Below are 13623 nucleotides of genomic sequence, written 5' to 3' on the forward strand. Positions count from 1 at the left end.
CAACTCTCTTCCAATCTCTGGGCTGCAGTGAGGGCTAGGGGCTGCCAGTTTCTTGGACCAGGTATGTACAAACCAATTCATTAATCCCACTGTTATAACACAGGGATTGAAAAAAAAAAAAAAAAAAAAGGATGTACATCACTTATCTAGATGGTGCAGGCAACTGAACTCCTCAGGCCAATTTACTGAGCAGCAACATCCTTCTTATGAGGCATTACCAATAGGTTTTCTGACTTAATGATAGGTCTTTTGAGTTGTTGGTTTTTATTGTCTGTCGAGTACTATCTGTTCAGTAGGGGTGTGCAAATCGGGCCTTATTTGATTCAGATTCAGCCCAAATCAGGGACAGTGATTCAATTTGTTGATTCGGATCACTGTCCTTGATTCGATTCGACCGAATTGAAATGTGAAGATTCAGCGCTGATTCAGAGAATCAGCGATTTGGACATAGACACCGCTTTACATGTTTTTTCTACATACCTTGAGGTACTAGCGCAGCTTGTGACCGCTGCAATGCTGAGGCGGATGGAACGTCTCACAGGAGCGCGAGGGGCGCCCCCATGTGCTCGGTGGCAAACCTGGAAGTGGGCTGGAAGTCTACTTCCAGGTCGGGGGGGGGGTTGTCATGTCACCTCGGCTTGGCAATTGGCCATGGGGGGACCCTGGGTAGCCCCCTCCAGACCCAGGAGGCACTAGTTGCTGAGCCACGGGAGGGTGAGGGGGGCCCCCAGCGCACTCTCCAGTGGACCCAGAAATGGACCAGAAGTGCTTCTGGTCCACTTTCGGGTCTGCTGCCAAGCATACTAGGCAGCCCCCTTTGCTTCTGTGGGATGCTGCATCTGCCCCAGCATCGCAGCATTCACAAGCCACCTGGTACCTAGAGGTACGTAGAAAAACCATTTAAAGCTGTGTCTGTGTCCAAATTGCCGAATCTTTCCACATCTTTCCGAATTGATTCAGGGGGTTCTGATTGGATTCGGATTTGGAGATTCAGCCATCGATTTTAAGTCCAAAAATATCCTCAAAAACCCCCCTGTGTTTTAATGTCATGAAGAGATGAAGTTGACTGTAGTTTGTGCAGTGAAAGGACAGAATGCTACCAGTCAGTGGCTATGATTTTTCCAGTTCTGACATTAGCTATACATGTGCTCAATCAGGTTTCATAAAACTGATTTCTTGTGTGTGTGTGATGTATGTAAATGTTTCTATTTCAATATTTTTTCTCTAATAAAATGTGTCTGTTTTAACTTTTGAAACATGATGTGGTTATGTTAAGGCATACCCTAATTACAGTTATTAAATGCATTTTCATTAAATATTACAAGCAATACAAGTGTTCTGACAAAATTTGAAACAGTCAATCCACTGAACTGGTAGAACTAAGCGTCTGGAAACAGTTTGTTGAAATGCTAAACCAGCTTTTGGTAGCAAAACCTCTTTCCACCGGTATCCTTGTACAACTTCTTGTTCCACTGCATGGAACAGAGATGCTCAATGATTTAGAGTGCATCTGCTGTGCTCTAGCTGCTTTTTTATGCCTACTACAAATATAACAGCTTTTCTTATTGTACCTGTTTTCTTTGAGGGTATATGCTCTAGTCCCTCTTTGTGTTAAGGTATCTTAGTAGAGGAGAAGGGGTTACTGGTTCCTGCCCCTACTTTAACCTGTTCTCCCTCTCTCCATTAATACCAGAGTGTTTTGGAATAGTTTTTTTTACATTCCCTGACATCTTTGGAGAGAGCTGTGATGATTTTCTCTATTCCACAGGACACAGCATTGGACTGGCTTTTGCATCTGTTTCTGGGGAAACCACAGTAGAAGCGCAAGATTGCCCTTGGTCTTGCTCACTTATCTGTTTTTTGTTTTCTGTGCTGTATTTTCTAGCGATGCAAGAAGAAGCCCTGAAGTTGGTCCTTCTGGCTCTGGAAGATGGATCTGCTTTGTCGCGAAAGGTCTTGGTTCTTTTTGTGGTACAGAGACTGGAGCCACGATTTCCTCAAGCTTCTAAAACCAGTATTGGGCATGTTGTCCAGCTCCTTTATAGAGCCTCCTGCTTCAAGGTATAAAGTAGACCCTGCTTGGTGCAGGAAGATTTTGCCTGTTATATTACAGAAAATATTACATTGGAGCTACAAACCAAAGTCTTCTAAAAAAGAACTTTTATTTCTTTGCACTTTTTCATTCGGTTGTCTAGTTCATAGTAAGTATTATAGGGACTTGTATTTATAGGAAGCATTTCTACTTTTGTCAGATCCCAAAAGTTCAGTCTTTTGGTTTCACTGAGGAAGGGGGGGGACTTAGGCTGAAGTTTGGTTTCAGGTGATGCATGAAATGTGAATTTGGTCTCCATCTGGATTCTAAAGCAGGGGGTCAGGAACATTTTGGTCAGAGTGCCAAAAACACCTGCAACCTTGACTTGAAGAATGTTGGCGTGCCAGGGGCAGATGGTGGGGGAGCTACAAGGGGGCCAGTCCTTGTGGCAGCGCAGCCCCAGTCCCTTCCCCGTCGTCTGCCCCAAGGTGCATGTGCCAACCAAATGCCTTCACATGCCACGCCTTAGCCCTGGTGCTGGGGGTTGCCCACCTGTTCTAAAGTATGCGCTGTATCAATAACACAATACAAGTTTAGCATAATTTTTTGCCTAGCAAGGATTGGTAGTAGAAGAATCCCAGTATGTATTGACTGAACAGAATGGCAGTTAAGATTTGAAATAGCTTGGGGTTCTGTATGTTGAGAATAAGGTGCAAGAAGCCTATACTATTGTTGACTCCAGCCAGTATTTATAGTGTTGACTCCCTTCTCACAGTAGCATAATTAGGGGTGGGAGCCCGGGGCATTAGCCCCGGCACCAATTTTGAGGGGACACAATAATGGTGGCTGCTGTCTCTGCTGGCCCAGCCACTGTCAGTCTAGCCACCGAGGCCAATTCAGCATGTGAGCAATTCAGTATATGAGTATATAGGTAAGCAATTCAGGATTTGAGTATAGGTAAGTTTGTATAAGGACATAATGCATACACATAGTATTATGACAGCAGTTAATACCTTTTCAGAAGGAAGAAATATAATTTAGTAATTAACTTGAAAATTCACTTGCCATTGGCTTGGCTCTGCTATTCAGTTTAACTGTATTCGTTATGGTGGGCTGATTTCTTTCCATCAGGTTACCAAACGTGATGAGGACTCCTCCCTGATGCAGTTGAAGGAGGAGTTCCGAACCTATGAGGCTTTGCGGAGGGAACACGATTCTCAGATTGTGCAGATTGCCATGGAGGCAGGTTTACGGATTGCACCAGATCAGTGGTCCTCACTGCTGTATGGAGACCAGTCCCACAAATCCCACATGCAGTCCATCATCGACAAGGTAAAGCAAATTCAGATCAGCCCTGCTCTTGTCTACGGGTCTCGGTAACTTAACATCAGCAATATACTGATATATTTGATGGACAGATGATCAAACTTAATCAATTTGTGCTATATTCTGTCTTAAGTTATCTTAAAAGTTTTTATAATTGGCATATGTTCATCATAACCAGTTTAACATTGGTCTGTATGTCTGTGACTTGTACACTTTCCTGTCCTTCTGTTCTTCCCTACTGCTTTCACCAAATGGAGAAACCATCTCACAGTGCAGAAGAGCATTGATATCTAGCTGGTTTGATGGAACTTTGCTGTCCTTTCTGAACAGCAAGCTTAAAAAAAAGGAACCAATTTTAATGATTTTGACACTGAAATTGCAGGGTTATTGCTGTTACCTTTGTCCATGTTCCATCTTCCTTTCTTTTGTCTGTGTTGTATTACTTTTGTTTAAACTATGTTGCCAGTCTCTTGGTCCAGGAGCTGTGATACCATTCGATGTTTCTGCATGCTAGTTGAATACAGATGCTTATAAATATTCATGCCGTATTATTAAGGAGAAGCACAAGCAGAGGGTAAATGTTATGGAGTAATCTTACATGTTGAAGATCTTTAAGTACACTCTCTTTTCTAGGAATAGTGAATGATGAAACCATCATAGGTGAAAATGGAATGAAAGCTTAGGGAAGATGAAATGGTGGAACACTGTAAAACAGCAAGGGATGCTTTACCTGTAGAAAGTTAATTATTATAATTTTTTTAAGTTGCAGACCCCGGCCTCATTTGCACAGAGTGTTCAGGAACTAACCATTGCTCTCCAGCGTACTGGAGACCCAGCCAATCTGAACCGGCTTCGACCTCATTTAGAGCTCCTGGCTAACATCGATCCTAGTCCAGGTAAATTGGGGGGCATATAGTGTTTACTTTAATAAAAGGAACTTGCCCTTTCAGGGTGAGCAAAAGGAGGATTCTGTTTGAAACTAGCTTGGCAGAGGCAATAAGTGCTGAGAAGCTAGGTTCTTATTTTGGAACCTAAATTAGATCCAGGTGGAATATCTTCTCAATACAAATGGTGAAAGTTCTTTTATTTGAAACCAGGCTTCATGTATTTATGGAGGTATTAGTAGCGATTCAGTGATTAGTAGCAGAATCTTGGTTCCTTTCTTAGATATTGTACGTAGTCAAATCCAAGATGATTCCAAATTTAAGATGAACCCCCAATAATTAAATGTGGTATATAGAAAATGTATACATTTTGTTAGAATTTTCTATATATACAATCTAATTATTGTAGGAAGGTCATCTTAAATTTGTCCCCCGACTGCTGCTACAGTGAGCCAGCAGTGGGAGGGAGAGAGGATGTGCCAGAGGAAGGGGAGGCAGGTGGCTGTCTTGCCTCCCCCCACAGTTTGTACCCCTGCAGCCTGTGTCCCCTTCTCCTCTGCCTGGCCTCTTGCAGCCTCTTGCCTCCCCAAAACATTGGGTGATTAAGGTTTCAAAGAGGACCTTCCAGATGAGGACCAGTTTGTTCTTGATATCATGACAGTGCCTTCTCTCTGAATCTGCCAAAAAACTCTACATGCAGTTGATGTGCATGTCTGATATTTTATAGCTTTGGAAAGGAAGAATGAACTGAGATTAGCAGCATGATTGCTATTCTATCCCTATGGCAGCAATGAAACTATCAGATATGATAGTTTGCTTGTTGGGGGCTGAGTTTCTCATGGGAGAACAGATAAGGAGAGGTAGAATGTTGGTCAGGTTTTTTTTTTTCTAGTGGCCAGAGTAGTCTTGGAGGAGAATAGTCTATCAGATATTTCCTCCACCTCTTTCTCACTAGGCAGGAAATTGTGGGGGACTGAGATATGAAAGAAAGTTTATTCTCCCTTTCTAGAACTAGAGAAGGATGGGACTTCAAATGTATCTGATGCTTATTATCCAGGAGTTGGTACGTGAAACTACCACCACCCTACCTCCCCTTTTACCACCAATTAAGATCCCAGTTGGGCAAGATTTCTTACCTTGATTTTGCAGTGGGCCACACTCAGTTCAGTTTATATAAATATTCCTCCTACCTGTAGAAGACATCTGATAAATTAAAGACCTAATGAGGAAAATGAAATTCAACTACATTACGAAATTTCTGGAGGCACTTAAATGTAAATAAAGCCCTCCTAAGGTCCTTCCGAGTCATTTTCAACCTTGTTTACTCAAGGCACCCCTTGGAAAATCACTGAGAATCACTGATTCAAAGTATATATGCATGGTGGTATATTGTCAGCTGAATTACATTAAGTAGCTGGAAAAGAAGCTAACCAACTAAAAGCATAAACGCATACCTTTTTCATAGTGACTATTTAATTATTGCCATGCTTTTGATTATAGTTTGTGTTTATCAGATAGCTCTGTTTTACATTGAATGGCCCAATTTGTGTTGCCGTGCAGTGTCTTCAGTTCTAGACTATCTAGGTTAACGTTGATACGGAATGCTGTTACCTAAAGGGATGTCTGTGACACATGAGGTTTTGCAGAGAGAGCAGACTGTTGGATAAGAAGACCTGGACCCAGCCTTCATAAAAAATTCACTAAATATTAGCACATCAGGGAGCTCTTGTCACAGGATTAGCAACATTAAACCAATTTTTGATGCAGTGTTTGTAAAATGTATCCAATAGAACATTGGGGTGAATACAAAAGATTGAATGTAGGGAGTTATTTTGCAAACAAAAGATGTGTGCATATTTATACAGTACTGTCAAAAGTAGAAATATTGAAATAATTTTCCATATCGTCACTAATTTTAAAAAAGCCAAAACTGAATTAGGAGCTAAATTTCCAATGTCCTGAATTCCTGAAATGGTGTTAAATAGTGGCTTGTTGGTGTGACGCTTGGTTGATATGAAGCTGTTTGATATGAAGCCTGGTTCTCTGACCGTGTAAATAATTTAATTCTTTAAGCAATTGGTGCCCTTACATGATACCTTTTTAAGTTCTTTGTTGATATTCCTTTTAAGCTCTCTGTTGATCATTTGTTAAATTTTATTTAACATTTATTGATTTTTAAATGTGTTGATTTTTGTGAATGTATTTCTTGCAGTTTACTACTTTTTTGGTTTCCGGGGGTGGGTGGGTGGGTTGGTTGGTTGATTTGTTTTCTAAACTGAAACCTTCAAAAAACAGTTGTGGAAAATTCTTATTAAGAATAAAGGATTGTGTCTCGTGGATATTTTAGATGCCCCATCCCCAACTTGGGAACAACTGGAAAATGGACTAGTTGCAGTAAGGACTGTGGTACATGGACTAGTTGATTACATCCAGAATCACAGCAAGAAAGGAACAGATCAGCAACAGGTAAAAACTGTTTCTATTTGTATGTCAGATCTGGCAACATGGGTTCAAATGCATGTTGTTAAAACACCTTTGAAAGTCCCTAGTGAACCTTAATCATACTAGGAAATTTGTCACACCACTTTACACAGCATATCAGTTTGAAAAGAGAAGAAAACAATCTACCTGAAGGTAGAGGGAAATTAGCAGGGATCCTGGTTTTCTCTGTGTTAAAAATTACAAATCCTCTGATTTAAACCCCCCCAAATCCTTGATTAAAATGGAACACCACCAGTGCCTTAATCACTATAATAAAATAAATTCTGAGTACCTATAACTTCTCGTATTTCATTTTAGATTTATCATGGAAAATCAGAGCTCCCTCCGACCCCTGTGCTCACCAGGATGCAGGTCCAGGCCCCTCACTCCCCACCCACAGCCCTGTGCCATGCTGCCACTGTGAACTCCACAGTGCCATAGTGAAGCACCCCCTGCCTGCACAGCAGCAATGAGGGGTTCAACTCTGCACCATTGCTTTCACTGCTGCTGGGTGGGCAGGGAGTGCTGCACCAGGGTTTTGTGGAACTTGCAGCGGCAAAGAGCATCCCCTCCCGGCCACTCTGCCCTGCTGCGCTGGGTCCAACCCACTAAGAGGCACTGTGGGGAGGGCAGCAGGGCAGTGAGCCAGAGCTTGCAGTAGACAGCCCACTCCCGCCCTACACACACATCTGGTGGTGCATCTGCCTGCCTGGGAGTGCACGCAGCAGTGGAGAGCCAGCTCCACTCCTCTTTCCCCCTTTCCAGACCAGCTGCCTGTGGCTCCCCACCAGGGCCCTGCAGCCACTCATTCTGGCCCCAAGCCCTATGCATTGTCCCAGCTGGGCATCCGTCCCAACCCTGCCCATCTCCCAGCCCCTCCACCAGAGTTACCTGCAGGAGCTGCTTTCCCGGCTGCCTGGCAGCCATGTGCATGTGTGAGCACGCACATGCACATGGGGCCCCTGTCTCATCTCCTTCTGCTCCCCCCACCAGTCCTTTGCAGGCTGGAACTCTGCTACCCTGCAGAGAGCTCTTTGCAAAAGTGGAAAGTCCATGTATTTCTTCGTTAAAATGAAAAATCCATGGTTTTTCTCAGTTAAAAAGGAAATCTGCATTCTCCCTCCCCCTCGCCCCCCATTTTTTCACAGGATACGGAAAACCTGGATCCCTGGAAATTAGTATGCTAGTCCCCAAAAAGAGCCTAGGTGGTTTTGTGTAGTGGTACTCTGTTTTTACATTGGTTTGGTTTTAAAGCATGTTTCAGCTCACTGATGGCTTTATTTAGTGAAAAAGTATTCCCTGCATTTGTTTGTAATGATTCTGTGAAGTTTAAGGATTTGCAGAATTTTAGATGAAAAGAGGTGTTATAAATTCCTAGGGTGAATATCTTTCAAAAACCAGGTAAGATAACTAAACTATAACTGTAGCTAATAATCACATAATTTACCCAACCTAGTCTCTTGAAAGCAAAGAGGATCAAAATTTGCTTTGGAAATGGTATTTTCCATAGTATAATGCACAAATGGGGTACTTCTACCTCCAAAGTAAAACAGATAAAAACAGAAAAGAAGAGCCCTGTTTATCCATCTTTTATAAAAAATATCCTTCTGATTCTTTGCTGCAGTTGGCCAATAGAGGGCAATCCGTTCTCATAGCCTAGTCTTGTTCTTTCTGATGTAACTGTAAAAATAAATAAAAAATCTCAGAAAACAAGTTGACACCTCCCCTACACCACTTTGACCTAAACGTGAGCAGGATTGGGTCCTGAGCTATCCACGGATAATTACTAACATTGTCTAACTACAAATCTATTATGCAGATACAAACAACACTGGAGAGTTCAGTGAGATCTAACTATGTAGGAAGTTCAGAAGGGTAATAAGTCATTGTGAACTAACAGGAGAATGAAGAAAACTGTAATAATTGGCAGAATTATAATCCGTAACTCAAACAGTTTGATGAACTTCTGCAGATTTTGCAGAACGCTTATTCTTTTTTTGCTTTCTCAGTAAATAGGCAATTTTTAGGCAAAACCAGATTACCAAGCATTATGCTAACTTAAGTGGATAGTTATTTAGTGGGGCATAACATAGACTTACCTTTAGTTGTCACTGAACCACAGTTTGTTCCCTTTAGGGGTGTGCAAAGCTTCGGTCACTGACTTAATTCGGCCCAATTCAGCGGCCGAATTTCCAAATCCAGATTAAATCAGGAGACCCTTTTAATCCTCTCTGAATCTAATTGAATTGGATCCCTCCAAATTGATTTGGGGAGATTTGGTGGTTTGGACATAGAAAAAAACATTTAAAGTTGTGTCTACATACCTCAAGGGACCAGGCAGCTTGTGAATGCTGAGATACTGGGGCGCATGGAGTGTCCCACAGAGCATGGGGGGAGGTCCCCAGTGCGCTCAGTGGCAGACCTGGAAGTGGACCAGAAGCACTTCCAGTCCACTTCTGGGTCCACCGCAGAGCTCCAGACTTCCAGTCCACTTCCCAGTCCCCCCAGCTCGGCGACTATTGCCTCCTGGGTCGGAAGTACCCGATCAAAGTACTTGTGGTCCACTTCTTGGTCCGGTGCTGAGCATGTGGGGGGGACCCCCCCACACACACTCCAGTCAGACACTCCATCTGTCCCACCATCTCAGCGTTCATGAGCTGTGCCTGTTACCTCAAGGTATGTAGATAAAACATTTACAGCTGTATCTATGGCCAGATTGCTGATTTCTCTGAATCGGCATCGAATTTTCAGATTCGGATTTGGCCAAATCGAATCGGGACAGTGATTCGATTTGTTGATTCAGAATGCTGTCCCCCAATTCAGGCCAAATCCAAATCGAATATGGCCCATTTCACACACCTCTAGTTCCCATCCAAGTTTAGTAAGAAGTTATATTATATATAGCAGCAGCTGGCAAAATACAGTTGGCAGGCCGCATCCAGCCCTCCAAGTGATTTTTCATCTAGTCTGTGAACATCCACCAATTAATTGTACCTAGCTCAGCCCACACACTTTGCTCCTATCCTACTGTGTGGGAGGGCCCCAGTCCTGGCCAGCATGCACAGCTTGTGGGCGTGGCTGCCGCTGCTGCTGTCACTGCTGGAGCTGCCAGGAGATCTGCTTGGCTTCCATGGCCTCCAGCAGCTCCTCCTTGTGTCCCTGCTGCAGCGCTCATTTTGGGCAGCAGGTAGGGAGGTGGCACTGGCAGGGAAAAACTGCAGCTGAGCAAGAGCCATGGGAGTGTGGAGCCTGGGGCCCATGCCCAGCAGGGTGGCAGGAGCTCAGAACTCCAGAGTCCAATATAATCTTTTATCAGACTCAACTTTAAAACTTCTGCAGTCACGCATTTCAGTTGAGGCCATTTCTGATTAAGTTAGTAATATGTTCATTTTTGAATATTCTAGTGGAAGAGCATTGTAATCACATTCTCTGTTAATTTTTTATGGTAATTGATATTAAATATTCTTTTTGTTTAACCTGGTCAGCCTCCTCAGCACAGCAAGTATAAAACATACATGTGCCGAGACATGAAGCAAAGAGGGGGGTGTCCCCGTGGGGCCAGCTGCACCTTTGCACACTCACAAGAGGAGCTAGAAAAGTAAGTCTCTCCTGTGCTAGAAAATGTTTACTCCTTTGTTCTGCCATTACATACAGGAATAATTTATCAGAACTTTAGAAGTTTGTGGGAGGGCTTCTCTACATGTTACCTTAAAAAGCATTTAAACTGTTAACTTCTTGAGAGTATAACTGGGGGGGGGGGGGTTTAATGTAAAGTTTAGCATGCATATAACCCTCAAGGTAAAATGCAAATGTTGCCTTATCTGGCAATAATAGATTTATAAATATTTTAAAACATGAAACAAGCATGCACTATACAATGTACTGAAATAAAAAAATAAGTCTTTGTTGCCTTTGGCTGCGTTCAGGGGGGCAGATCCAGGATGGGTGCAGTGGTATAGTTGCACCCCACCTTCCACAGTGTAGGTCAAGTGCCAGTGGTTCCAGTTCCTCGTGACCCTAGATGCTTCCGTCCTCTCTGGAGTCCAAGGTGTGGCTGGAGCCCTGGGCTAGTGTGGAAAGTCCAGGGGGACCAAGCAGGGAACAGGTGAAGGAGGGACCCGTCCACTGCCATCACTGTCCCTAGGTGACCCAGAGGTGGGGTGCAAGCCCCAGGACCACTGCTGCTCTGCGCCAGCTGGGGGCTGAAGGAAGCAGCTGTGCAGAGTGCTTTCCCAGGCTAAGCCTAGCACCCTGTGGTGCCACTCAGAAGCCGTGGCTGGAGTGGAGCAGGAATGGTTCTGGGGCTCCTCCCTACTCCTGAGTTAGCTGGAACAATGGCAGCAGTGGGCAGGTCCCCTCTTCCTATATCCAGAGGCAAATCCTGGGTAATTCTTGCTGAAAAATGGAAGGAGGGATGGGAGAGATGCCTTTGAGCATTGCAGGAGAGGGTGTTTTTTGAGTAGGCTAAGGGAGAAGGATGGAAAAATTTGCCTGCTTTAGGGACAGAATAGTCCCTGGCAACTGCTGCTGTGACATGGTCTGTCCGCTGGAGGGAGTGGGCTGCACTCTCCTTGAATTCTTAGATCTGCCCATAACTGCATCCAGGTATGTGTACTTACGTTTTCCAATTCTTTTTGGTGATCACTTCAACTTTTTAGTCAGGTGAGAGAGTGTTTGGATCTTGTTATCATTCAGATGTATTCATCTTGCTTAGTCATCTTTATAAGGCTTTTATATGATTTAAGAGTTGGAAGCTTGGAGCAGGCCCTGCTGAAAGCTGTCTTCCTTTACCAGAAACTCATCTGAACTTGTCAGCTTGTCTATTCTTCAGTGACTTATAAACAGTTAAGTCTAAGGTTATAGCATACTGAAAATAGCAGCTGGGCAAGTGAATTCTGTGATATAGTCTTAGTACAGCAATTGGACATTTGAAAGATTGTAGCTATGTTGGGATGAATTGCCTGACTTAAGATGGCATTTTCAATGGAAGATATGAAACTTGCGTTGCTTGGTTTATAATTTCTCAAAAGTCCTCCATTTTGGGGATGGAATTACCTATGATTGTTTTCAGTCCAAAAGTTAATATTTATAAGTTAGTTAAAATGCCAGTCAGATATTGAGAAATGTCACATGAATGTTTTGGGAGAGTTTTATGTATTTTCTTTCAAATAAGAAAGAAACAAAAACCCAGTGAAATAATACAGCTGTATTTTGTTTGTACAGAAATAATGGAATCCTTGTTCTTGCCTCTTTTCGTTAGACTAGGGTTGTTGGGGGAGAATGAATGCCTTACATCTAATTGCATGCTCTAGTCATCATTTGGAACAGGGGTAGGCAACCTGAGCCATGCATGCCACAAGTGGCATAAGTAGCTTCTATGTGGTACGCAGCAGATCAAGGAACACATCAATAGATAGGGCAGGGAGCAGAAAGCAGAGGAAGAGATCAAGCAAGAGCGTACAGGAACGGGAGCAGAAAGCAGAGCTGCTGCAGAACAGGAGGGGGAAGAGGACTGGAATGGTACTCGGGATTATCTGGTGGTGTGCCTGCCACAAAGCTTGTTTTCCACTAGTTTGGAAAATAATTCTCTCTCTCGTCTTCCACCCTCTTCCTACCCATCTATTTATATTGGCATGCATGTAATAAATGTAACTGGAGCAAGGATAAGCTAAAGCACTGGGGCTAGAAATCTTCATGTTACTAGTTTTGATCAGTGATGATACAGATATTCAAAGTTTTGCGCCCACCATGAAGGAGACTTATTTTCTTTCCTTCCATTTCAGTGTTCATAAAATTCTAATTGACCAAGCTTTTCAGGATGGTTAGTACTTTGGGGAGTCTGTTACTTTAACTCTGAAACAGTTATATGTGAGGGGTCTCCCATCTATTTTGCAGATGAAATCTTGTGTGTCAGGACTGGATTTGGCTGCATCGGTTGCAATTCTGCTTAGAAGATGTAAAGTTGGTGTAAAGTTGTGGTTTCTAAAGACGGCTTAAGAATGTTGAGCTATAATTCTGACCTGGGCCTTTGTCTAGTTAACTCCAATGAAGAGAGGTTGGATTCATGATTTAGAAAGTTAGAAAATTTCTGAAGAAGAGCAAAGTGCTGGCATATCTTAAAATAACGTTTTCTTAGAGATCTGCTGAAGGAACTTGCCACTTATTTCCTATGTCTTTTTTTCAAGGAAGCCATTGAGAATGTCATGATAGAGCAGCTCTGGGAATGCCTAGAGCACTGAGATTTCTGCGGTACCATTACAAACTTGGTTTTAGATCTGTTATTGAGATAGTTAGAACTGTAGTTTCATTGGCAGGTGGATTCCCTTCTTGGCAACCAACAAAGGCAAAGTGTCCATATTAAATATTTTAGCTGGCTCTTAAAGTTTTTGATGCATTTGTTCACACAACAGGACTTCATGGTGTTGCTTGAGTGCTTTTTTCTTCTGCCTTGAGGGAACCCAAAGGGTGGTATGGTGTGATTGCTAGTCTGGCTGAGGACTTTCTCATGTATCATGCCAAAAGGATGTATTCTGTCACCTTTTGTTGAATGTGTCTGTTGGGAATACTGTGTTGTGTTCAAATCTGTAGTGCTTTCAGTGTGCTAATGACATTGCTGTGTCAGTCCTCTTCATTATATCCAAATGCCATACCTACTCGACATTTTCTGCCCAACTGAAATCAGGACCAGGAGGAGTTCAGTTTCTGGATGGGGGTTGAAATTAGTACCTGGATGAGAGTTTAATCCAGTTATAACATGATGTGATGCTGATTGTCGGAACTAGATTACAACCAGAGCAGGTGATAGAGTTGATAGGTATCCCCTTGATGGAAAGAATTTTGCCTTTTATGAATAGAGAGCATGGTTTTGGGATCCTAATCGATTCCTCCCCCCCCCCCCTT

General features: G+C 43.0%; 1 protein-coding gene across 5 annotated transcripts in view; it reads left to right on the top strand.

Moving 5' to 3' along the window:
- RC3H1 (ring finger and CCCH-type domains 1) overlaps nt 1-13623 on the top strand; it is a 51845-nt gene that overhangs the window by 20387 nt on the left and 17835 nt on the right. For all 5 annotated transcript variants that reach the window (XM_019501859.1, XM_019501860.1, XM_019501861.1 and 2 more), the window contains exons 4-8: nt 1886-2061; nt 3164-3364; nt 4122-4254; nt 6590-6708; nt 10209-10321. In XM_019501859.1, coding sequence (XP_019357404.1) covers nt 1886-2061; nt 3164-3364; nt 4122-4254; nt 6590-6708; nt 10209-10321 — 742 coding nt within the window. The remainder of the gene's footprint in view (nt 1-1885; nt 2062-3163; nt 3365-4121; nt 4255-6589; nt 6709-10208; nt 10322-13623) is intronic.

This window comes from Gavialis gangeticus, unplaced genomic scaffold (genome assembly GCF_001723915.1).
Source record: "Gavialis gangeticus isolate Ggan-Ray unplaced genomic scaffold, GavGan_comp1, whole genome shotgun sequence".
Taxonomy (NCBI): domain Eukaryota; kingdom Metazoa; phylum Chordata; order Crocodylia; family Gavialidae; genus Gavialis; species Gavialis gangeticus.